Source organism: Drosophila mojavensis, unplaced genomic scaffold (genome assembly GCF_018153725.1).
Source record: "Drosophila mojavensis isolate 15081-1352.22 unplaced genomic scaffold, ASM1815372v1 contig_36, whole genome shotgun sequence".
In the NCBI taxonomy this organism is placed as follows: domain Eukaryota; kingdom Metazoa; phylum Arthropoda; class Insecta; order Diptera; family Drosophilidae; genus Drosophila; species Drosophila mojavensis.
The window spans coordinates 24,718,647-24,742,475 of record NW_025318858.1 but is presented as its reverse complement, the minus strand read 5'-3'; the positions used below and the strand labels follow the sequence as shown (position 1 = coordinate 24,742,475).

General features: G+C 40.6%; 1 protein-coding gene across 1 annotated transcript; it reads left to right on the top strand.

Annotated features, from left to right (window-relative positions):
- Positions 1-23,213: 23,213 nt before the first annotated feature.
- On the top strand, positions 23,214-23,528 carry LOC6577739 (protein enhancer of rudimentary). Its single transcript, XM_002003652.1, has one exon. It carries the CDS (start codon positions 23,214-23,216, stop codon positions 23,526-23,528), a length of 315 nt encoding a protein of 104 aa, XP_002003688.1.
- The last annotated feature ends 301 nt before the right edge of the window (positions 23,529-23,829 follow it).

Here is a 23,829-nt window from a genome sequence, read left to right as displayed (position 1 = left end):
CTAGAGAGCTAGACAGGCGGTCGAGCTGCCAGACAGTTCAAGTCCTGGCCTCTGGCTAACGAGGCCAATTGTTGAGTTTACCTCAAACTTCAGCTCAACCACAACTCAGAACTCAAAACTGTAACTGAAACTTTCGCGTCACTTTGTTGCACAACGTAACGCACTGGAACGTGGACTGAACGCGTCGCGTCGCGTACGGCAATTGAAACAGAAGCAGTTTGGGTTGGTCGTCGTCGGTCGTTGTAGAAGATGTGGCAGCAATAGCAGCGACGACAGCAACGACGGCAGCAGCAACAGCAGCAGCAGCAGCAGCGAAGGCATCACCATCAGTGTGTGGCAGTGGCATCAAAAAGTAGGCTGAACAGCAGCGCAGGCCAGACCAGAGCAGACCAGACCACCTACAACACGCAACGACGACTGAACGAGCGATTGCGAAAGGACCAAAAACATCACCAGGCGCTGGCAGCCTAATAACGCAGCCCTCTGTCGGCGTCGCAGCAGCAGCAGTAGTAAAAAGTACGAGCCAAACGCTCGACTCGCACGATGAGCAAATCTTGGCACGAGAGCGCAACCTGGGCAGTGGGTGAGAGCCGAAGGACGAAGGAACTCGCTGATGGTGAGACACTGTGGTGGCATCGGGCCACGAACTATTTAAGTGAAGCTTGCAATTTGCGTAGCGCATCGGCATTTCTGCCGAAGTGGCCGTTGCTGTTGTTGTTGTTGTTGCTGTTGGCCGAATTGTTGTTGCCCTCGCATTGCATGGGTGTAAAATTGTTGCCTCAATGCACAAGCAGCAGCAGCAGCAGCAGCCGCTGAAGCAATCGCAGCAGCAGCCACAGCCACAGCCGCCGCCGCCGCAGCAGCAGCAGCAGCAGCAGCAGCAAAAGCAGCCCATGGTCGCATTTCTCCTGCTGCATGTTTCTGCTGAAGCAATGGATACTGAGATGGGTACACTGATGGTCACTGCGCAACGCGTGCAAATGGAACAGTGGCCGTTGTGTGTTTTGGGATCTGTTCTGGATTGTAGCTGGCTCAGAGATGTGGGCCAATCTCTCAGGGAATTCGATGCAAATGTTGAGTGGCTTTATGGCTTTCCTTAGAGTTTGAGTTCGATAGAGAATATCGATATCTAAAATGTTCTCCAACTTCATTAGGCTTAGCACTTTGAAATAGGTTTTTGAATTTTCTTTTATATCTTTTATATCAAATCTCCGTATTCTGTTTTGAAATTTGAATAGAAGAATAAGAAGAAGAATATTTTCAAAAATTTGTTGAAATATGCTTATATTCAAAAAACAATTTAATGTATTCATGTGTATAAGATAATTATAAATTAAATTAAATTAATTTTGAACTAAATTGTTAAAAATAATCGTATAAAATTTCTATAAATTATAAAATTAGTCTTATTTGTTCTATTAATATCTGATTAAGTTTTAATGCAAATCTTGTTAAACTTAAGATTATTTCTTACTTCTGTATACAACCTAGTCTTCCATCACTTTAAGTGCCATAGACCTAAATAGACAGCTTTCCGCACTGACAGCTTCGCTCGTTTCATTAACAGCGCCTTAACATGCCTCTAACAGCCACGCACTTGAGGCCATTCGAATTGCAACGTAATGAAATGGAACATATCCTCGCTCACTCAGCTTGTTTTGGTACATTCTCTCAGCTGTACGAGGCGCATGCGTCGCAACAACAACGACAGAGGCGACGAAATTCCGACACACACGTCGGGCAGGATATCGTGGCAGTCGTCATCAGCCGCAGCTGCTGCTGGCTGCGGCAGCGACGGCGACTGCGACAGTGGCAGCGGCAGCGGTGGAAAACGTTGCAAACAGCCACACAAAACACAACTTGCTCCACATATTCTAGCCCTACTTACACAGCGACATACTCCCCCACACACAGGCGCACACACACACGCACGCACACAGCTTACGGATATTACATAGTGGCTGAGCCAATGCGTTGGCTATTGGATGCTGCGCTGCCGCTGCTGGCATCGCTGCTTTTCGGCTGGGCTTTTGTTGCTGTTATCAGCGCACATTTCGGCCGCCGCGCGCCGTGCAGATTCTCAAATGCGGCCGCTGATAAGAGCAACAAAGTGGCAGCAGGCAAGCGAAATACATCCAAAGCAAACGAAGTCGACCCAATTTTTTGTTTTCTGAATTTTTTGTTTTTTTTTTTTGTTACTTGTTTGGTAGCTGCCGCGTCACATTCCCCAAGGAGGTTGCGGGCCGGTCAACAGCCTAAAGGAGGGTCAGGTGTTTGAAATGGCTACTCTTAGGTGTGTCTGGCGGCCTTTGAGAGCAGGCAACATCTTTCAATGACTGGCCAAAATGGCTGCCAGTTAAATGAAGAGCGCCAAATACCTCGGGCAGCCCACATTTTATTTAACTTCTTTTTCCTTCAGCTTCTTATTTTTATTTTTTTAATTCACAAGTTAAACTTTGAATTTTGTTTGAGACGCCCACGCTCGCCCCGCCCCCGAACTTAATTAAATGTTGTTAGAAACGCTTTTCGTTCAACTGCATAAATTACAAAGCAAAGTACCACTTAGCAGGGTATCCATCGGTGGCTGTGGCTCTGGCTCTGGCTGTGACCATAGGCCACGCCTTCAGGCCACTAAATTATAGGAAAGGAGGTCCCGTACAGCTTATGCTAAATGAAATGATTGTCTCGACTCTCGACTCTCGACTGCCGGCGTCTTAGTTTGTATTGTGTTTAAATTTGCCTAATAAATGGTTGGCAATTGTTGGCATACGTTAAGAGTTAAAGTATTTACTTTGGCACAAATTGGCTAATTTACATTTGAAAAGCAGCAAAATGGTATTTAGATATATGCCAGCTCATGGTTAATTATAAATTAAATTACGTGTAAAATATTTGCCATTTAAGATGTATACATTGTTAAGTGAAAGGTAACATTCTATAGATATTATATAACGGTTTAATATATTTACTAATAAGCTTCATGCATCATTTCTAATATTTAAGGTATTATTTTTAGAGGAAAAAGTCATCCATCAAGCAGGCTATTGAATTTAAAGAAGAGCTGAAAATATTTAATGTATTTGAATATGAGTAGATATAATAACTATATCAATAATATTAATTTAATTTAAGACATTTATTAGACATATATTTGATATGTTAAAATATATAAAATACTTTTAAGAATATATAAAATTTTAAAATTTATATATATATACTTGAATATTTGAATCAAAATTATTTTCGTTAAAATCAATTTGTGTATTGCTTTCGAATATTTTTAACTTAAGTTATATATATTATATTAGTGTATATTGAAGTCATTTGTTATATAAATCATGTAATTCAAATTATTTTCATAACCAATCAATATTAAATAAATTATTAAATATTTGTTCAAAATATGTTTGTAAAGGGACAATATTAGTTTTGTAAAAATGAATAAATAAATTTAAATATATTTTATTATTTATGCCAAATTAATTTTATTATAAATTTGCAATCAATTCTAGCATCGAAAATATTTGATATGATTTTAATATTTTGCATTTAGAGCGACTGATTGATAATGAAATAAAGATATAGCTATGTATATATACAAATCCTTAGTATATACATATAGTTAACGAAATAATTTTTTTTTTTTTTTTTAATTCTAAGCTATTCAAAAGCTACTTTAGTAGATCCGCTTATATTTCCTTTACGTTATACTTTTTGGCGCATATTGAAATGAAATTTAGCTTACCTTCTGTCAGATGCAGCTTTTCTGGCATATCATTTTGTAAGCTACAGAGAAATGTTCTCCTTTTATCTCCCTTCCTCTTCCCTCTCTCAATTTTTCCAAGTGCTAGCTATGAAGTGTGTAAATTGAATACAAATGCATATATGTATATTCATTCATTTTTCGCTGTTCAGCATTATCACTTGAATATAATTAATTCCATTCCAATACGGTTACACTCCAACCTCCGAAGCGCTCCGCAAATGCTTTGCTTTAGAGTTAAACATGTGTCTGCTGGTCATTCAAATGACAAACCGCATGGCAACTGCTTGCCAGCAGGCAACTTAATATGCAGGACAAATCGCGCAGCAGGATACGGAAAATAAATTGTGGAAACACCCCGTTGCGAGAGTCCATCACAGTCTAGTGCCGCCCCTCCCCGGTCTTTCACCAGCTTCGGCTCTCATTATTTTGAGGCGCATTAGACGTTAGCAAAATTGTGGCCAGGATCAATTTGTTGTGCTAACATTTATTGTAATTTATGATTTGCTTTGGCAGCAACGTTGTGATTTATATATATATCTTTTATTTTATTTTATTTTTTTCTTTTTTTTTGGCAACAAAAAGGATTCGGCCACTTTGAAGTGCGGCATTGGCCCAAGGACTTGCGGGCATTAGCTCGCCTGGTAATGTCACACGGCAGCAAAAGTTTCAGCAAGTTGTGCAAAGTTTTTGAGTTTTAACTTTTTTATTTTATTTCACTCAGCTTTTCCATCTGCTTGTTTCAGCTGCTATTGGCTCTCATTTCAAAGTTTCGCTCGATACTGTTGCAAGCATTTCGTAAAAAATGGCATACAATCTGTCAGCGAAATGTTGCTTACCAAGTGGCAAGTGGCAACTGGCAGGAGGCGGGAGCCAGGAGGCAGAAAGCAAGAGGCTGCTAGAAAATCAATTGAAATTTTCCCTGGGTCTCAGGTGTTTATGGACGGAGCAGAGCTGAAAACTTTTATTATTACAAATCCCATCCAAATATCGCCAATGCAGCAAATGTCAATCGAAAGCCCAACAAAGTAATACTCTGAAAATGAAGTTTTCTATTTTTCAAAATATACCACGTAATGCTGGAGAGTTAATAGGCTATGATGGACTTTAGACATTACAACGTCAAGCAATTTATTTACATTTTTAATAATATTATTAATATTTATTCTTTTCTCTTATTACTATTATTTTTTTATTATTGCTTTTTTTTGTGCTTTTACTAGTGCACATAAATATCTCAGTCTCAATTCCTCACAGGGTAACTCGCCTGTCGACCCTTCGCCTCTCTCACATTGGTTTGGCTTTCATTCAGTTCACAATTGGCAATTACATTGCCATTAGCTGTGGCCTCAGCTACGCCCTATTTATAACGCCTAAACAAAATGCATATTTCATGTTCCATCATTATATATATATAAAAAAAAAAAAAAATGTTTTTGTCGGCTTTCTCATAAAGCAGATACAAAATTATAAAAGAAATATGTTTCTCCCATTTTTTGTTTTGTTTTGTTTTTTGTTTGAAGGGACGCGTGACTGACTGACAGCTGCTGACCACGGAACATGGCTCTGACGAATGCCACCGACACAGACGAAGGTGAGGTGGATGATGCTGATGCTTTGGGTGCTGGGTGGATCCAATCTGCCTCGTCTGGGTTTCGTGTTTCATGTGGTCATGTTGTTGTTGCCGTTGTTGCTGTCATTCCACGGAATATGTCAAGCCGGCAGCGCAAATTAGCCAAACGTTTTCTTTCATGCTATATGCTGCTGCTCGGCGGCTGGCCGAGTTTTTGCGGCAATGGGCGGCAGTGAAGCGCGCGAATTGTAAAAGTTTATTTTGACAGCACTTGTTCCGGACACCTTACGCCCTTGCACGTGCCCCGTGGCATGGACCAGGGCGTGGACATGAACATGAACTCCTCAGCACCTCAGTCTGGCTTCAACTTTCTTCAAATGTCTATAAATACGCTTTAAAAACCTATTCCGTAAAACTATATTATTTATTTATATATTTTTTTGAGTCTGTGATATTCTGTTAATATTTTAAAATATTAGAAGTATCTCGATGTGTACAGTGATTACATATTAGAGTAATTTATGTAAGAAATTAATGTTTTGCTATATTTTTTTGTTAACTAGAAATAAATGGATTAGCTCTGTAACTTTTGTAATCTTATAAAATTAAGGTAAATAAAAATATAAATCTGTTAAAAATTAATGCAACATAACTTGGAACTCACAATATGTTTTCTCTTTTATATTATTATATATGCCAATAGCTGCTCAACTGGACAATCTCTTGGCTGGGCCCTGTGTACTGGGCTAATTTTATATTCAGAAAATATTGCTGTTAATTTAGCTAGGTGACATTTTAATGTTCTGAAAAATATTGGCTCAATAAACACTAAGAATTAATTATTCAGAGTGTGTGGCTTAAAAGTGTGTGTAAATATGTTTGAGCTCAAGACAGCAAGTGCATGCTAAGTGCCTTTGCTAAAGTTACTACCAACTAGAGGACACTGACCATACTGGCTATAAAAGTGTCTTCCAGTTGGTAGTAACTTCAACAAGAATTGTTTAGGCAGATCAGAAAATATTGATGGCTGTTAACAGCTGCTAGTTGCAAGTCAGATGCAAAACTAACTGCCGCAAACTAATTACAACCGACAGCTTTCATATTTGTAGTGGCTATTTATGTATCTATCTACTCCCAATTCTGCTCTTTCCAAAACCCATACAATATCAAAACTCAGACATCTGCTAAATTCCCCAACAAGCTTCTATGTCCATCGCGTTGCCAATGGTCTAATGCCAATTATTTACCTGCACACACAAAACCATAATTAATTGGGCCTGGAAAATCGGCAAAAACGATTAGCCGCACAATCGTTGAATAGCTCAACATTTTAGCATGAAGTGCCATGTAATTACTTTTTGGCAGCTCCATGAAATCAGCAGAAAATCACAATTCGAGGAAATTAACTCATTTCCACATAAATTAGTTCCGAATGCCGCTCCATGCTGCAAAATATTATGCGTCGATTATGATTAACGATCATTGGCCGCCATTTAGGCGATGAGGTCGAAGGGGGGAAATTTGGAAATGGGGATGGGCTTAGTGTGTGAAGCTGCGAGGGGCGGGGCAGGTAGCTTAAATGTGTGGCCAAAAAACATCAACGCAATGCAGTGAGTGAGCACAAAACGAGACGCGCCCACTTTTTTTATGGGCGGAGCATAAAAAAATTACCGTTGTAAAAGAAATTTTTGTTCTCGCATACCAATGCATATTTACAGAGAGGGTAGTTTGGTTAAGTTTGTAACTAAGTAAATATATTTCGATTTATTTTATTATACAAAATTATTTTATTTATATATTTATGTGACATCTATATTTTATAATTTTATTGATAAATATTTATTTATTTTTATTTTATAAATATATTTTATGTATAAGACATTTATATACTGACATATGTTATAAATCTATCATATTTTCATTTATATATTTTATTCATTTATTATAACTTAATTTATCTTATAAATTTATTATATGCATATATTTATACAATCAATTATTTTATTTTAAGAATCAGCTAACTGCAGAGTATTGGCTATTCGATCAGAATCATTTCGATATTATTATACAATCTATTTTATTATATTATTTTCGTCTGCAACGCCTAGAAATATTTATGAGCTGAGCACGCGACGTTCGCTGGCGGCCAATTTTCGAGGACAAGACAGGAATTCAGTGCAGAACGCGGCAATTACGCGAGCTTCGAAAAAATATTGCCAAAGTCATTGACTGGCCGAGGAATTTATGAATTATATAGAAAGCAAAGCCAGAACGAAAGATGAACATTGGCGAAAAAAAAAAAAAAAAAAAGAACGAAGGAGAAAAAAAAAAAAAAGAAACGAAGCGTAGAAAGATGCTCCAAGGGCAAAGCGGCAAACGGAATATGCGAGTGTATATGAGTTATTGGCACGCATAGCCAAGTTTTTCACTTTACTGATTCATGAAAAATACATTAAAGTGAAACGAGAAATCTGTAAAGTTGCGAGGAACGCCTTTCTCAGCTTGCGATTGGTAGGCAGTCATTAAAAATGAATTTGTGCCCAAAGCGCAGCTAATGAATAAAGAAATTTTGAATCAATTGAAGACGTAAGTGTGTATGTATATGTGAATGTATATGTATATGTATGTGGTTGTGTGTATTTAGGTGCATATGTATGTATATGTGTGTGGTGTGTGTGTGTGTGTGTGTGTGTGTGTGTGTGTGTGTGTGTGTGTGTGTGTGTGTGTGTGTGTGTGTGTGTGTGTATGTACGCCTGCTCTCTTTGCAATCAATCAGTTGGCCAATTCAGCCCCACTCTGCCGCCTGTTTGCCTGTTTGTTTATTTTTTTGGCTCCGCTTTGTGTGCACGAAAGGACATTTTCAAGGGCCACACCCAGCGCCAAGTAGGGCCGAGATTTATACATTTGACATATTAGTGCAGGCCAGTTGAAGAAATTGATTCCTGCCATTCAGCACAAAACTCAACTCAAGTGTCCAAAAATGTCCAGACTTGAGATTATTGGACTGGGCATGAGTGTGTGTGTGTGTGTGTGTGTGGGTGTGTGTGTTCGCCAGCTAAACGAAAATTGAGTTATTGAGCATCGAAAGGTTGAAAATGTTTTCGCTTCCTTTTGCTGTTCAATGCGTTGTTTGCTCAGATATTTCCTTTGCAGCTAATAGCAAATCCAAAGGGTTCGGCATACGTAGGGGTTTTAAATTTCAACACATTTTGTTGTTGTATCAAATGAGCTATGAGGCTTAGGATTGTATATCGAAATTTCGGTTTTTCTCCCAGACATGAATGATTGAAAAAAAGTATAAGAAATTTAAGAATGGATTTGATTGATTTAAAACAGATGAAATGCCGACACGAGCAGCTGACGTGACTTAAATTTCTGCTGTCTCAGAATATTTATAAAAAATATATTTAAGTATAATTAAAAGAGAAATTAATATTGAAAACATGAAAATCTTCAAAGCAAATTGTCAAAAGAATAAACTCAAATATTTTAAGAAAATTTATTAAAGCAGTTTTAATTAAATTCATTATTAAGGGAACATTCCACTTCCGATAATTATTAAAGTGCAAACAAATGCTGAACGTCAATAGGCAACCGAAGATGTTGTCAATGTCGCAAAAGCATGTGCTCGGTTTATGAACATGTTGGCTAACAACATTGTTTATGTTGCCACTCACCAATACACACACACAGACAGAGAGATGTGTAGGAGTATATCTGGATGCGACTCGCTAGTAAAGCATCTAATGAAATATCCCAAGGGAAACGTCGATTGGGCGTTCGACGTGATGAGTTCTACGCAAACATTTGAGCAGCGCTGTCAACAACATGCCAGACATATGGACGGATGGGATGGACAGCAGGATGCGGGAAGAGCAGAGAGCGAGAGCGACTGCGACGCACAAGCCGCAGGACACGCGACGCACGACAGCAAGACAAACCGGACAGACAATTGACGTATTTTGTTTATGGGCCATGCTGCGCACATTGATGACAGTCAAAATCTATCAGGGGAGTCAGGCGAGATGGCTAGATGGCTAGATGGCGAGATGGCGAGATGGCTAGATGACGAGATGGCTGATGTGTTAGCTGAGCAGCACGTGATGTCATTAGCAGCGGCAGGCAAACGCATTTGTCATAAAGCAACAAAACGCCCGAAAAATTGAAACGGCTATGGGAATGGACATGGAAATGGCAATGGAAGTCAGCGCTGGCCGCAACCGCAACGTGCGTCACGAACGCCCGCCAATCACCGTCAGTGGGGCAGGCGAGCGTGGATGCGGCCGTGGCTGGGTGCAGTATCAATTGCAGCAGGAGGTGGCGACACTTGATCTATGCCCGTGCTGGTCGTTTATTGAAATTCCTTAATGAGCAACAGCAACAGCAGCAGCAACAACAACAGCAACAACAACAGCAACAACAAGAGCAACAACAGCAGCAACAGTCGCCGCGGTACGTTGACAGTTGAATTGCAATTTCCGCCTCAGGGTCTCCCTTCAGTTGCATCTGTTTGTTGTGGGTGTTGCGTTTGCATGGTCAATTTGCGTGCAGTTCAATTAAAATGCGCATGCAACAAAGGCTGGCAGCGAAAAGAAAACTGTAATTGCAGTTGCTGTCGAATGACGCGTCCAGCGCGTCAAACTCGTCCAACGCGTCGTATACGCAATCAACAAAGTGACAAATTGACTTTTGCGTTTCACTTTTGTTGCTGTTGCTGTTGTTGTTGCTCGCTGTCTGTCTGTCTGCCGCATCCACTGAGGGCTGTTGCCAATTACCGCTAATGTCGCACAGTTGCCGCATTCACATAAAATTAATGATAAGCGCGCAATAAAATAAGTTTTACTGCAGCAGCAACAGCAGCAGACGACATCGAGTCGTCGGGTTGAAGCAACAGCTGAGTAACGCGCTGTGGCATCCTGCAGCCATATCCTGGCTGCGAAAAGGTTATGTCACAATAAAATTAAATCCAAGCAAGCGTGAAGTAGGTGAACTGCCAGCATCTCCTCCAACGCTCCACGTTTTGCCCCTCCTTCAGCAAATTGAAAAGTTTTGGTCGGGTTTACGACTGCCACCGTTACGAGGCATGACTTTAACTAATTGCCTTTCATCTAATTTGCTGCTAAGCGTCTTAGACACTGCCTAAAGGACCAATGTCCATGGCCGCTCTCTCTCCCTCTCTCTCTCTCTCTCTCTCACACTCTCTCTTTCTCTGTCTTATCAGCCGACCCAGCAGCCAGCAGCCAGCACATTAGCATATTTTTAACTTTTATGCTCAGTGCAGTTGTTTATCTCGTGAAATAAGCTTGCGAAATGCCTGAATATAAAAGTCTTATATCAATCTTGCTACAACTGAATGTTCCGCTTTACTATTCCCTATTCCCGTTGCCGTTTCTCTGTTGCCCTGCTCTGCCCCCTGTCCCTGTCTTTGTCACTTGCTGCTATGTCTTTTTCGTCGCCGTCGTCTCGGACTGAAAGTTTGAAGAGCAACGCACTGAACACTGAGAAACTGGGGAACTGTTTGCAGCAAGTCCAAGCAAGTCACCGGGCGACGCACCTTTACTTCAGTCATCCACTGTTTTTTGTTTTTGTTTTCTCTTGTTCCTTTTTCCTCCCTTTTTTCCATGAATAAATTGCGCAGAATTTATGTGGAAAGTTCTGTGTGTGCGCCGGCATCAGCTCCATTGCCAGCCCGAAATGAAAGTGGCTAGCGGAGTTTAGATGAATCTGTTTGCCTTAGTCTGATGAGTTATCTGCGCAAATGCAGCAGCGGCAAGGGGCAAAGGCAGCTGGCTCCCGCCTCCTGCCTCCTGGCATTCTAGTGCTCCTCTAAAGTAGGCGGCAGGCGGCTCTGCAGAATTTATGGCTGAAATGTTAATTGAGCGCTGGGCGGAGTGCAAAGCCCAAAGTTGGACCACTGCAGTTTCCCAGCCAAAGTTTTCTGTTTTTTTAACTTTAGACTTTGAGAGTCGGATTTGAAATGCGTCCCCGAGCTTTGTGCTCACCGAATCGCTGCAAAACAATGCATACTCACAATTTCATTTCGCACGCATGCAGCACTGCCGATTCCAAAATAAACTTCTCTCTTCCTTATGTTAATCTAATTGCATAGGCAAAACACCGAAATTGATGTTTATAAGCCCCAAGTTGAGCGGCTTTTGGCAACTGGCATAATTTGTAATTTCTTAAATATTCGTTGCAGCCCATTAGCTGCGCCCTCTTAAGACGCTCTTTTTCTATTGCTCTCTATGGTGGCGTCGCTGGCATTGCACTCGATGGGGCCTAAGATCCCTTTATGCTCAATTATTAATGCGCTCGAAGCTCTCTGGTTGTTGTTGTTGCTGCTGTTATGGTTGTTGTTTAGTGTCGCCAGCGCTGGCAGCTAAGCGTGTGAGGATTAAGATTTACCGCATCGTGCCTAAAAGGAAGGAAGGCATGGAACGTTGGCTGCCCAGCCAGTGTGATTCAGCTCTGACACATGGGCGCTTCATTTCCGAGCAGGCATGCGACCAGAGGCCCACGCCCACAAAATGCTAACCGCAAGCCAAGAGCAAGTCACACGTTGCCATGGCACTCGACATTGTCGTAGCCGTCGTCTGTGACGTTGACGATGGCGGTAACAGCAGCGGCAACGACGACGGCAACGGCAACGGCAACGGCGACGACGCATTATGGTTGCTACGTAATATTGCTGGAAACCACAAAGAGTGTGAGTGAGAGTGAGAGAGAAAGAGAGAGGGGAACGCAGCAGCAACATTGCGTATACGTAATATTTCAGCATTTGCTCTCGGGCAGGCACGCCATACGCTTCGCTGCTATTCCTGCTGCTGCTGTTGCCGATTTTGCTCCAACTGCTCCCTGCTGCTGTTGGCACTGTCGACTTCATCGCCATCGTCGTCGTCGTCGTCGTCGTCGTCGTCGCTTCGTTGGCCCCGGCTTCCTTCTGCGTGCCACTGCGTGTGTGGTCTACCATTATCTGTCTGGGAAGCCATTAATTTTTCAAGATTGATCCGGTATGCAAATTACTTACACAGAATGTGCACGAGCGCCAGCAGCGCTTCCTTTACTACTTTGCTGTCTATTGTGTGTTCTATGCGTGTATCTATGATTCGGTGCCTGTGTGTGTGCGTGTGTGTGTGCTTGCTTGAGCACCAAATGTGCCGGCTAAAAACGTTCCTTTTATACATTTTATTTTCTATACATTCTCCGCTTGCTGTTGCTGCAGAGTCTAATTATTTGGGCGTTGCCTTTAAGGCAGCGAAGAATTTATCACGAAACTCATTTAAAAATATAACGCTTGGGATAATTACCACATCGCCCCGGAGTTCATATACATAAATTGTTGCAATTGCCCCCAGTCTTAATTGGTTTTCGATTCACTTCTGTGAAGGACGCGGCAAACTCACTTCACGCATCAATTTGCTGCTGTGAAGTGCTATGCACATTTCGCTTCAAGCACACTCGAATGTTTTTCATTAACTGACAAAAAAAAAAAAACGAGGTTTTAAAAAAGATTTAAAAAACTGATTCAATTGCAATTTAAAGTGTAAAGCGTACATCAGCTGCTCTGCTGTAATTTTACATTTTCAAGCTAAAAAAAGATGTTGTAGACAGATGATTCTGATTGATGAGCTTCAGTATTATTTATGTATCATATTTTAATACATTTTTTTTTTTAGTATTTATATTTTTTCCAAATTCTGTTTTAAACAGTCTTTGATCAGCTTAAATTTGATTACACGACCAATTTACTTTTTTACTTCTATAATTTGTTGAAGTATTATCTGCCATTGGCACTGAGTCTTAAGCATAAGTACACACACCCACACACACTCTCGCTGTGCAACTCCTCTGAAGTGTGTGCGTGTGTGTGTTCAAAATGACAAAGATCACTTAACGGCAATGGTAAACAAAAGTCGCTGGTAACATGTTGTAGATGATAATGATGATGATGAGGGGGATGACGATGGGGGGATTATGATGAGGGTACTGTTTGCATACCAGGCGATACAAGCATCATAAGCACACGCAATATAGAGACACCCACACATACACGCACACACACACACACACACGCACGTACAAGCGATAGCAAACAAACAGAACGCGAAACTAGCAGCCGCAGTTCTCGTTAACACATCGTGATAGCAATCAAAGCGAAACAAAAGCCGACAGAACACAACAAACCGCAAACGAAACAGGCACATTACCAACATGGTCAAAAGCAGGTACGGGCCACCAGGTACTGATAGGCCCATCAGACTAGGGATATATATGTATATACATTTTTTCTTTTTGTTTTTTGGGAATTGCTGCAGGAAGCAGCGAGCCGCTGGGCGTTATCTCGGCACAGCTTTGCATAAATCAACGTTGCACAACACATTTTTTTTTGCTGTTGAACCGAACTCAAGCGTTAAATTGCTGTGTGTTTATGGAGCGCCCTGAGTGTCTGTGTGTGTGCGTGTTAGTACAAATTATCTAAGACGCCCCACGTAAAATGCCATACAAATTGAACTTGAACAGCGCATGCGACGGCGTGCGAGGGGCAAGTGGCAAGGGACAACTACAAGAAATCAGCGCAATAACAGCAATAACAACAACAATGGACGGTCATTAAATTGGCTGTGTGTGTGTGTGAGTGTGCATAATTTACATACAATTTAAAAATAAATGTGTTCACTGTTGTCATGTAAGGGGCGTGGCCATAGCTTGAGCTAATTATAAATACAGTAGAATCCCGATAATGCGAAATGGCAAGGGGATCGAATTTTAGGTATAAGGTATATACTTATAGAACCGAAGAATTAATGCCCAGAAATGTATGCTATAGAAAATGTACCAAATTACTTTGCGTTGCGAATAAATGCAACAAATATTAATGAAATCTTGCATCAAATACTACAAATTAAATGAGAGTTAACTAAATCTGGAAGTTTCTTTGCACAGAAAACAATTAATGCCTCTTGACGACTTGGATATACTTCGCCTATTTCACATTAACTCTACAATGAAAACAAAATTATAAAAATATTTCTATATATACTGTTATTATTATATGAGTTTTATATAATAAAGGTTCATCACACATAAGTATATATGGGGCCTATATAAAATATCACTATACCTATTTAGTAACTATAGCCCATATCTGAATATAATTTTGCCAGTGACCTTTCCTTCATTTTCCAGTTCTGATCAATTCAAATGACAGTTCAAGTTTCAGCATTACGAGTTAACAGCTTAAACGTCCTCTATTTACGTTGACACTCTAAATGACATTGAGCCTAATGCGCGGGCTGATATGTGAGGGATTTAATGGGCAATCAAATGATATCCATACAAAAGGTACTCATTCATAAATGCTTACGATAATAATAAGTGTGGGAGTGCTTCAGGGATGTGCTCCAGTTATCGTAGGCACAGCTAATGAAATTCGAAGGTTAAATCAATAGAATCATCAATCATCCAGAGGAAATTAACACAGCCTGTATGTAGTTAGGCACTAGAACAATGCATGGGCGACATCTCAACATGTATGTGTTGACGTGCTGATGTGGGTCGGTGTGTGTGTGTGTGTGTGTGTATGTGTGTGTATGCATTGCCCTGCTGCAGTACTAAATACGAGTATGCTCGCATATTCATTTGTGTGTTCCATTTAATATTTCAGCCGCAAGACAATTGCTCTTAATAATCGTGGATAGGCAGGCGTGTGTTGAGGATGCGGAAAGGATATGCCGCACAATTTTAATTTATATACATTCACATCTATACACCCACATGTCATACACAAGACGCAGGCACACACACCACACACACTCACATGCTGGTATAGGCGTGTGTGTTGCGAGTTTTTCATCGACATTTAATTGAAAATAACTCAAGCGTGTCAGCAACGCGCGCGGTTAATGAGCGAGAAACTTGAATGTCTGTCGCGACTGCCACTGCCATCCATGCTCCCTCTCTCTCTCTCTCTCTCTCTCTCTCTCTCTCTCTCTCACTCTGTCTTTCTATGCGTATGGCACATGTTTGGCAACCGAGCGCTTCTTGCCAGCACGTGAATGACATCAATGACAGTGAAAAGGCGTTTTTCTGCACTTAATGAGCACGACGAGAGGCGGGCCAAGGTGGCGCCAGGGTATGGGCCGAGACACGGTTATTCTGCACATATATATAGATACATATATATATGTATGATGCCAGCTCCCTCTCTATCTCAGGCTAAGTAAGTTTCTTATTCTTTTTTAGCTTTTTATCTGTGCCAGCTGCTGGCTGCGTGTGACAAGTTTATTTATGTGTCTGAAAGGCAACCAAATGTAAAAAAGTAGTGGAAGCTATAGAAAACGAAGCAGCGGCAAAAACTTAAAGACATCACCCGCAACAAATTTTTCTGTCTGTCATTCGGTGATTGCGATACAAGATCGGAATGGCTTTAGTCAACGAAAGTTGTGCGGGGAGGGGGGCACTGTCTAACAGATGGTGGCCTACATTTGACGTCCTTTACAGGTCAATGATGCTGAGCTGAGGAGTCTATTTTGGTTTATTCTATTATACACCTTTTATTGAATATTTTATTTCGTCTACGTTACGTGCTTATGAGCATAACAATAATTTTTCATTTCTCTTAAATTTATAAGTGTCAGAAATATTGCTTAAATTGTTTATTATTTATTCATATTCCATTATATATTATATTTATATATTTTTTAGTATTTCGTATAATATATATAGATGTACATTAATATTTTGATTTTTTATGGCGTATATATATTTTCACTATATAAACTCTTTTATTATTTGATTAACCTTTGGAAATGTCAAAAACGTAATTTATAAAGAAATAAATTTTTAAAATTTAAAATAGAAATTATTATATTAATATGAACTGATCAAAATAATTTACGCTCTCGCCAACAACAACTATTTATATTGAAAATAAATTCAATAAATTATCTATATATTCATTTGATTAATATATAAATTTATTTTACGTTCATAATATTGTAGAAGGTTATCAATGCAATAGGAAGTATTTTTATACCCTGAACCCATTTTCAATGGGAAATCAGGGTATAATGGTTTTGTTGAAATGTATGTAACAGGCAGAAGGAGGCGTGGCAGACCCCACAAAGTATATATATTCTTGATCAGGGCGACGAGCTGAGTTGATTTGGCCCTGTCCGTCTGTCTGTCCGTCTGTCCGTCTGTCCGTCCGTCCGTCTGTCCGTCTGTCCGTCTGTCCGTATGTATGAACGCGTCGATTTCAGAAGATATAAGAGCTAGAGACTTCAAAATTTTTTTAAATGTTCGTAATTACAGCGCGCATATCAAGTTTATCATTAAAAATCGATAACTCATCCCGATCTTTTTTTATCGATAAAAAACCTTATCGAAAACCAGTTATAAAATTATATCTTCTACACCTTTATTGCTAGAGTCTCCAAATTTTTAATGTATGCCTATATGCAATTTATACAATTTCGGTTTTTGTTAAAATTTACCCCCACCCCTAAATTCACCCCCTCACCCTCACTTTTGTAAAAAGCGTATTTCAAATACTAGAGACTTGTGCTTTAGAATGTGCACACATTTTTACCATATGATTACGCTCTGAAAGTTTTATTAAGATTGTACGTCTAGAAATTAAATTATTCAACAAATAAATTCTTATAATATTGCCCACACTGCAACGCAGCCCAAGCGCAGTCGCTGCTTACTGCGCAGTTAGCAGGCGCGTTCTAATACGTGCGTGTGTATGTTTTGAAAAGAAGTGCAGACTGATTAGAATATCAGCTTAGAGGGTTCAGGGTATCTCCTAGTCGAGCAGTCTCGACTAGAGCTTTCTTACTTGTTTAGACTATTTAATACTCAAGTGTGTATTACACTCTGTGTAAGTTAGCTCTTTTGGCATAATTTGTTGTAATAAAATCGAATTGGCTTTTTATTAAGCCATCGCTTCAAAGCAGAGATAAAATAAACCATTTGAGATTTACTAAATTTAGCTGTCATGCTCTCTGCTGCAGTTCAGCAACAAATTTACAGCTTTGTTTGTTCGGCTTCGATTGCAGCAACTCAATTTTTATAATTACTCAAATACTTTGCTGTCCAACAATTTACACAGCCCATAAACTAAAAATCACACACATACGCACACGCACACACATACATACATGGCTAATATAGGGGTTCGAACTTGAACAATATCAAACTTTTGTTATTTATATTAAAATTTTGCTTTATTGATGTGGTTGTTTATATTTGGATGAGCTGGGTTTTCTCTTGCTTTTCTCTTTTTATACCCTGAACCCATTTTCAATGGGAAATCAGGGTATAATGGTTTTGTTGAAATGTATGTAACAGGGAGAAGGAGGCGTGGCAGACCCCACAAAGTATATATATTCTTGATCAGGGTGACGAGCTGAGTTGATTTGGCCCTGTCCGTCTGTCTGTCCGTCTGTCCGTCTGTCCGTATGTATGAACGCGTCGATTTCAGAAGATATAAGAGCTAGAGACTTCAAATTTTTTTTAAAATGTCCGTAATTACAGCGCGCATATCAAGTTTATCATTAAAAATCGATAACTCATCTCGATCTTTTTTTATCGATAAAAAACCTTATCGAAACCCAGTTATAAAATTATATCTTCTACACCTTTATTGCTAGAGACTCCAAATTTTTAATGTATGCCTATATGCAATTTATACAATTTCGGTTTTTGTTAAAATTTACCCCCCCACCTCTAAATTCTCCCCCTCACCCTCACTTTTGTAAAAAGCGTATTTCAAATACTAGAGACTTGTGCTTTGGCAATTACATGCATATTCATGTTATAATCATAATCTCAAAGTTTCATGAAGATCGTACGTCCATAAAAAAGTTATTAAACAATTAAGTTCTCATAGTAAGCGCACACTGCAGCCCATGCGTGTTTATGCGTGGTTGCTTGTGTGTGTATGTGTTTGTGTATGTGTGTGTGTATGTGTGTGTGTGTATGCGTTTGTGTATGTATGCGTGTGTGTGTGTATGTGTGTCTGTATGCGTGTGTGTGTATGTATGCCTGTGTTTGCGTACGTGTGTGTGTGTGTGCGTGTTTCTTGTGTAAGCTGAAAGTCGCGAAAAAGTATTGAAATATCTATTGCTCCAAGGGTTCAGGGGATCTCGTAGTCGAGCAGTCTCGACTAGAGCTTTCTTACTTGTTTTTTTTATGAACGCAGTGGTTTAGTTTTTGCCAAGCTGTTGCCCAGGCGCATACACACACACACGCACACAGTTTCGTCCAGCAAATGAAACCAACAAGCCAGAACTAACTCATATGGGTCGTATGGGCGAGGGCATTAGCCATGTGTGTAGACTGGCATTTCTTTTGGCTCACACGATCGACCTTTTTCATGTTGGATTGTTCTGTGCATGTGTTTGGCAATTTCCTGGCTAGCAACGAGTTGACCACAAAAAAGGCAGAAGCCAAAATAAAAAGCAAATAGAGAGCACAACGAGCTGCAAATAAAAACCAAGCCCGGGCAATCAACAAATACATTTCCACAGCACCTTATAAAAGTATTTGAACCTTATGCTGACCAAATTTTATCGCGTTTGACACACATACACACGCAAGGCACACACATACACACTCACATGTACTTATTGGCATTGATTTTAGCTTTTATTAGCGTCAGCAGCCGCAGCACAGAAGTTGCCAAGGCGCACTTGACTTGACTTCATCGTCAACCCACCGACCCCCAATCGACCAAGCTTGGCCACCAAGCCCCAAGCCCCCAGCCCCCCAGCCCCCAAACTCCATTGGCCCACCCACCACTTCAGCTTCAATTGCCCTAATCCATTGCAAAGGCGGCGTGGGATCACGTACAGCATGCACAGCGAGTATATCTTTTTAAAAACATTGTTAAAGTTTTGCTTTAGTTGTGCTGATTTCACAGTCGCCCCAGCTCAAGCCCCGCTTTTTATGTGGCATATATATATGTATGTATGTATGCGTACATATATATTTTATTATTGAATTCCAGTTCAATTTGTTTTTATTGATTTGCCATTTTGCACTAGCCCCAGAGATGTGACGGAAATTGTCAATGTTTTACAATAGTTGCAGCGACCGCTCGTTACCAGCACCCTGCCAGCCCTCCGTTCCCCGCTGCCTGCTGCCTGCTGCCCGCTTGTTACCCTTTCGCCAGTGCGCCATCCCCAATTGCACCCCACCCCAGTCGACATCATCATGGCTTTTTGAGTTTTATGTGCACTTGATAAAATTTCAATAGCTTTGAGGTCTGCTCGTCGTTGTTTTTCGCCCGCTGCCTTTCTGGGCTGCCTTTAGTTTTATGTGATATTAAAATTGATAGCAAATCGCTGCTGCTGCTGCTGCTGCTGCAGCGCAGTTCAAGTGCACATTGCTCGTTGATATACTGTCGATGGGAGGGGGGAAATGGGGACGAAATTGAAGTGAAGCACAGATGGAACTGAAGCTAGTGTGAGTTAGCTCCTTTGACTTTTATGGCGCTCAGCAAGTCCTGGCGCTTTGGTAAATTGATTTTCATACGATTTGCAATAAAGCCAATTCCGTGCAGCGCACACGCACTGCGTGTCATGGCATGCTTTATGCTTGGCCAACATTGTTTGAATATTTGAACAAATACAAATTCAAAAGAAAAGCACAAATACATACTCGTGCGACACTATATATTTTATGACTTAGTTAGGAGTAGAGATGAGGCCAGAAAAAAGCCGGAAAGCAGCTTCAGCTTCAATAGTTTTCCTATTCAGTTGTCGTGCACGATATAAGCAAATTGCAATTACAAACTTACACGCTGACAAATCTGGCAATATAATTTGTCGATTGTGTCAACAACAATTTTAAAAGAAATTTTACTTTGCTCTGACCTACGAACCGGAAGTCCATTGTAGCAGCTTGCTTCGAAACGATTTTCATATAAAATGCATTCCATGGCAAATAAAATTTGGGGAATTCAATTAAAAATGTTGTAAATGTTCAATATTTAAAACACTGCTTAAACATTTATGACTGGCTATTATATAAAAGAAAAAAAAAAAAAAAAAAAATATATATATATATATATATATATATATATATATATATATATATATATAAAATCAAATCAAATAAACAAAATAAGAAAAAATGTCTCTAAAATGTTTGCCTGCCAGTGACAGAAATATTTAGCGTCCATTGAAAAGCTCGTTGCTGAAATATCAGAATTTTCCTGCTGTTGTTTATTGTCAACTTTAAACTTGGACGTCACGCGGTGTCATAGCATCGCCCGCTCAACAACAACCACAACAACAACAACAGCAACGTGGACAGAGAGACAGCAACAGCTATTGAAGTCACACATTCGACTAATGCAATAAAACGCAGACAATGTGTGAAGTTGAGCGTTCGAATTTCCGAGTGCATTTTCCATTTTGTACAGCGCATTGATGCACAGAGCGGAGAGCCAGGAGCCAGATGGGACTAGATGGGGCCGGTGCTAGTGGAACAAAGAAAGCTTCCACACATTCGCATGCACAAAAGCCAAACCTCGGCAAGCGTGCGTGTTGGCTTGGTGAGGGGCTGCGGGGGGGGCGTTGTTGCTGCGTAGGCGTGGCTGCGTGTATAATTTGCGATTTATGAGCGCAACGTTGACAGCAGCAGTGGGGCAGGGAGAGGCAGAGCATGCAGCGAGCAAGTGTAACACGTGCTATGCATCGTCTAATGCGACTAGCAAACACCTACATACACACACACACACACATGCGCAACGCACACTCGCTCAGTTACGGGAATAGCGTACTCATACGCAGAGAGCGGAACTCGCACAATGTGTCAAATGTCATATATGTGTCGCGTTAATAAATTCACTCAAATGTTTCAATGTGCCCGCTGGCAGAATAAAGTGCGCCAAACACACACACACACACACTAAGGCAGGAACAGACAAACAGCAAATCTATAGTGCAGCCCGCAGCATACCTCTGTCTCTTTTTCCATATATTTTTTTCATCTCTCTTTGTAGCACCACACTTCTGTCAATTGTCAATGACAAATACAATAGCATTGACATAGAATGAGTTTGGAATTACCAACAAATATAGCTTGCATTTTATTGAAGCTATTGTCTTCTATCTTGCAACAGCAGTCGAACTATATTGGCTTGGAAATGTGGCATGAATGCAATGCAAAAATGTGAAAAATATAGATTTAATTGCTTTAATACAATAAACAGATATGGAATTTACTAGAATATTAACTGAAAATGGAAAAAGATCCATATATAATCTAATCAAGAGAAGAAAGAGGAATAGAGGTAGATGAAGATGTAGATGTAGAGGTTAAGCTAAGTAAGCTACATAATACAATAGCGATACATGAAGATGTAGGTGTAATAGTAGAGGTAAAGCTAAGTAAGCTACAATAGAGGTAGAGCTAAGTAAGCTACATCATACAACAGAGGTAGAGTTAGAGGTAGAGGTAAAGGTAGAGGTAGAGGTAGAGGTAGAGGTAGAGGTAGAGGTAGAGGTAGAGGTAGAGGTAGAGGTAGAGGTAGAGGTAGAGGTAGAGGTAGAGGTAGAGGTAGAGGTAGAGGTAGGGGTAGAGGTAGAGATAGAATTTTGAGCGGATCTGTATGTTTTCACAATCTTTTAAAAATGGCTAAGCACCAGCATTCGAATACTCTTTTTGTTTTTGTTCTTTTACGCAATACTCAAGAGCAATAAATTATGAAAAGCGATCAATTGAAAAGCCTATTAAGTGCACTTTGTGAGCTCAAATGATGCCATAAATTGCGGATTGTCAAGACATGTATATATAAATAGCCGAGAAATGCGGCCATTAAAAATATAATAAAAAGTATATACTAAATGGACTTTTGGTATATTTAATGTTAGCAGCAGAAGAGTACGTCTTACATAAACGCCTTTTTTTTGGGCTGGCCGAATGTACTGCAAATAATGCAGAAGGCGGCGTATAAATAGTCTTTCCAAATGTGTCTTTATATAGCTGGGCATACATGAATTTGTCATTGAACTCTACTGCAAGGCAGCTTATGCTCGCCCCTCGTATCTCTGCTCCACTCTTCTTTTTTTTTAAATCTATTTAATTGCGAAATCACAGCCAAAAGTGGGCAAGGCCCGATGTGTTGTTTGTTGTGGTGCGGGTTTGTTTTCCTTTGCCTGATTTCTTGGCTGTGCGGCGCATTGAGGCGCCTTGCCAAGTGGCCAACGAGCTAAAACCTGGGCCGGATGAACCGTTGGCATTGGCCAAAAAGTCTGCCAGCACCGTCATAGCCAGTGCCATCCCAAAAAGCTTGGCACCGGCTCACAGTACGCGCCCGTCGCGATATTTTAGCTACGTTTGTCGTACAACAAAACTGCATAAATTTAATGCGGATTTTGGCAAACGATGCGACAACTTCGCTTCACGTGCCAAAGGCCCCACCGAATGCCATCGCCAAGCTCTGGCCAAGTCGACTCCTGGCAGAGGCCAACGACGCGGCTCGACGCGACGCACAGACCAACGTCATTTCGGAATTGCACATGGGCCGCGGGCAGCTGGAGTAGGGGCGCTATGTGGACATCTCCCAGGGCCTGCTCCATGGAATTCTATGCATTTCCGTGTTGGCATTTGTCGCTGCTTCATTGTGAGAACTGCACAGTGGGCACAAGCGCGCTAAATGAATACAATTAAAATACAATGCTTAGATATAGTAGATAAATCAAATGTTAATTTGAGCTATTCATAGATTTCATTTCAATATTCCCTCAGTCGTAGTTGGCGCTGACTTTCTTATCAAACAAAATTGCATCGATTCCGATTGACATTTAACTTGACGTTTGATTTCCTAAAGAAACTATTTTAACAACCTAAAAAGTCTTCGGCATGCCCCACATAATTGTGCTGCTGCAATCGACGCATCATTGGGCTTCCCGTACTTATCTCGAGTATGAGAGCATTGACGATTGCATGGACGCCCTGTGCCGCATTTTCGAGGGTTTCATGAGGCTTAAGAACTTGTACGTGGACAACAAGAACTACCTACTGGAGCTGTTCAACTTTCTAGACACCCTGGAGGACATCTCCTGCGTGGTGATGCAAGGCGACTCCAACATGTACACGCCACACAACAAGCTTTGGATCAAGGAGCAGCTATTTCTACGATTGGATCGCCTTGATTGTGATGGCATGGGCTACTGATATCAGTTGATGTGAGCCTGGAATAAACCATCTCAAATTGCGTTTCATGAATTCTTTGAATAAAAACATTTCAAACTGTACCACTGTCTGTCGCGCCTACAATTCTGTCACACGCCCCTCGCCCGTGCTCGTGCTCGGCCTGTGTATGCATTATAATTTGAGTGGCATGTTGAGAGTGGCTTTTGTTTTGCTTTTAATTAGATTTACATTGGCCACTTTTCAGTTGCGGCAGTTGCCACGACTCTCGGCTGGCTCTCTGTTCCGCCAACGTGCCGACGTTCCGCCGTCTCTCGATCTGCAC

Excerpts from the sequence above, each read along its gene's own strand:
- LOC6577739 (XM_002003652.1), top strand. The coding sequence starts at position 23,214 with ATGCCCCACATAATTGTGCTGCTGCAATCGACGCATCATTGGGCTTCC.